The following is a 2202-nucleotide window of genomic DNA, read 5'->3' on the forward strand; positions in this document are numbered from 1 at the left end:
AAAAAAAAAAAAAAAGCCGGGCATGGTAGCGCATACCTGTAATACCAGCTACTCGGGAGGCTGAGGCATGAGAATTGCTTGAACCGGGATCTGGGAGGTGGAGGTTGCAGTGAGCTGAGATCACTCCACTGCACTCCACCCTGGGCTGCAGAGAGACTCTGTCTCAAAAAAACAAAAAAAAAACGTGTTGCGAGAGTGTTTCCTGTGTTTTATTCCCTGAAAGAGTTTGCATTGGAGTGGAATCATTTCTTCATTAGTCGTTTGGAAGAATTCTTTAACTGATGTCTTCTGGACCTGGAATTTTAGTTTTCAAAATGTTTGAAACTGTGGATTAAACATTTTAGTTACAGGACTACTGACGTTTTAAATTTCTTCTTGTGTCAGTTTAGAAGGTTGTATTTCTCAGGAATGAGTTTATTCTAAATTTTCAAATGTGTTGGTGTGGAATTTTTCACAATTATCCTCTATCATTTTTTTTTTCCCCCAAGACGAGGTCTTGCTCTGTCACCCAGGCTGGAGTGCAGTGGCGCGATCTCGGCTCACTGCAAACTCTGCCTCCCCGTTCAAGCGATTCTCCTGCCTCGGCCTCCCGAGTAGCTGGGACTACAGGCACGCGGCTAATTTTTCTATTTTTAGTAGAGTCGAGGTCTCGCCTTGTTGGCCAGGCTGGTGTGGAACTCTTGACCTCAGGTGATCCACCCACTGCAGCCTCCAGGAGTGCTGGGATTATAGGCGTGAGCCACCATGCCCAGCCCAGGGAGATGACATCTTGAGGAGACACCTGCAGGGTGGATAAGTTGAGTCTCTCTCACCTGGGAAGCGCCTCCCCCTTTACCACCGTATTCTCCGGGGTTAGCGCAGTGCAAACATGGAGGCCTCTTTGAGTCCCTATCTAGCCCTGGCCCTGGGAGTGGCGGGCTCGGGGCTGGGGGCTTAGACCTGCCGCCCTGGTTCCTGCAGAGCCGCCCTCCATGCGCCTGAAGGCCCGACCCGGCAGCCCTGGCTTTTCCGTGCTCACCTGCAGTGCCTTCTCTTTCTACCCACCGGAGCTGCAACTTCGGTTCCAGCGGAATGGGCTGGCCGCTGGCACCGGCGAGGGCGACTTCGGCCCCAACGGTGACGGCTCCTTCCACGCCTGGTCGTCACTGACAGTCAAAAGTGGCGATGAGCACCACTACTGCTGCATCGTGCAGCACGCGGGCCTCGCGCAGCCCCTCAGGGTGGAGCTGGGTGAGGCTCCGCCCCGCGGCCATGCTCCCGGTATCCTTCGGGTGGCCTTGCCTCGCTGCTGCACCGGTCCTTCTTGAGTCTGACCTTCCTCCCTGCTGCTGCTGCTGCCTCCTTGAATCTGACCGGCTTGTGCCTCGCGCCTGCCAGTGCGACAAAGCCTGATGGCTTGTCCTTCCCAAGGCCGATTTCCTTCTGTCCTGCCGCTTCCGGCCTCACTGAGTCTGAGGAGCTGTTAACCACCATGGCCAGTTCCCCCTGAGTCTGACCATCTTCCGTCCTGCTGCTGCTGCTGCTGCGGGTCTTCGTGGAATCTGACCATTCGTTGTCTGCTATGCCCGTCCTCACAAGACTGACCGCCTGCTGCCTTGCTACTGCCGGTGCCCGTGAGGCTGACCTCCCGCTGCTCTACCTGCCCCTTGCGTCTGCACTGGGACAGCCCCGCCCTGCCGCTGCCGGTCCGCCGCCGGTGTTCCCGCGGCCGCTCGCGCCGTGGCTGGTTCTTGCGTCCAGCCTGGGGGCACTCTGCCCAGATCACCCGCCTGGCCTTTGCCTTGCGCATCAGACACTTGGCGCTGGGATCTCCGAGGCGGGGAGGGACTGGGAGCCCGCAGTTCCGTGTCCTGACTGGGTGGGGTGGAGGGGCTGCCCTTCACCTCACCGTGTTCTCTGGCTGCAGAATCTCCAGCCAAGTCCTCCGTGCTTGTTGTGGGGATCGTCGTCGGCGTCCTGCTGCTGACGGCAGCGGCTGTGGGAGGAGCTCTGCTGTGGCGAAGGATGAGGAGTGGGCTGCCAGGTATGGGCGGCCTCGGCGGGGGGACAGAGACCCCGAGAGGGACCCACAGACCTGGGAGGACAGAGACTCGATGTGGAGGATAAACCCAAAGAGAGTGGGACAGAGACCCAGAGAGGGGACAGAGGCCCAAAGGGGGGGGGACGGAGGCCCAAAGAGAGGGGGACAGGCCCAAAGGGGGG

At 58.5% G+C, this 2202-nt stretch overlaps 1 protein-coding gene across 1 annotated transcript in view; it reads left to right on the plus strand.

Annotated features, from left to right (window-relative positions):
* FCGRT (Fc fragment of IgG receptor and transporter) overlaps positions 1–2202 on the plus strand; it is a 14582-nt gene that overhangs the window by 11056 nt on the left and 1324 nt on the right. Inside the window, exons 3-4 of the mRNA XM_017500597.2 lie at positions 961–1230; positions 1907–2023. Coding sequence (XP_017356086.2) covers positions 961–1230; positions 1907–2023 — 387 coding nt within the window. The remainder of the gene's footprint in view (positions 1–960; positions 1231–1906; positions 2024–2202) is intronic.

The sequence above is a fragment of the Cebus imitator genome, unplaced genomic scaffold, assembly GCF_001604975.1.
Source record: "Cebus imitator isolate Cc_AM_T3 unplaced genomic scaffold, Cebus_imitator-1.0 Scaffold266, whole genome shotgun sequence".
Taxonomy (NCBI): domain Eukaryota; kingdom Metazoa; phylum Chordata; class Mammalia; order Primates; family Cebidae; genus Cebus; species Cebus imitator.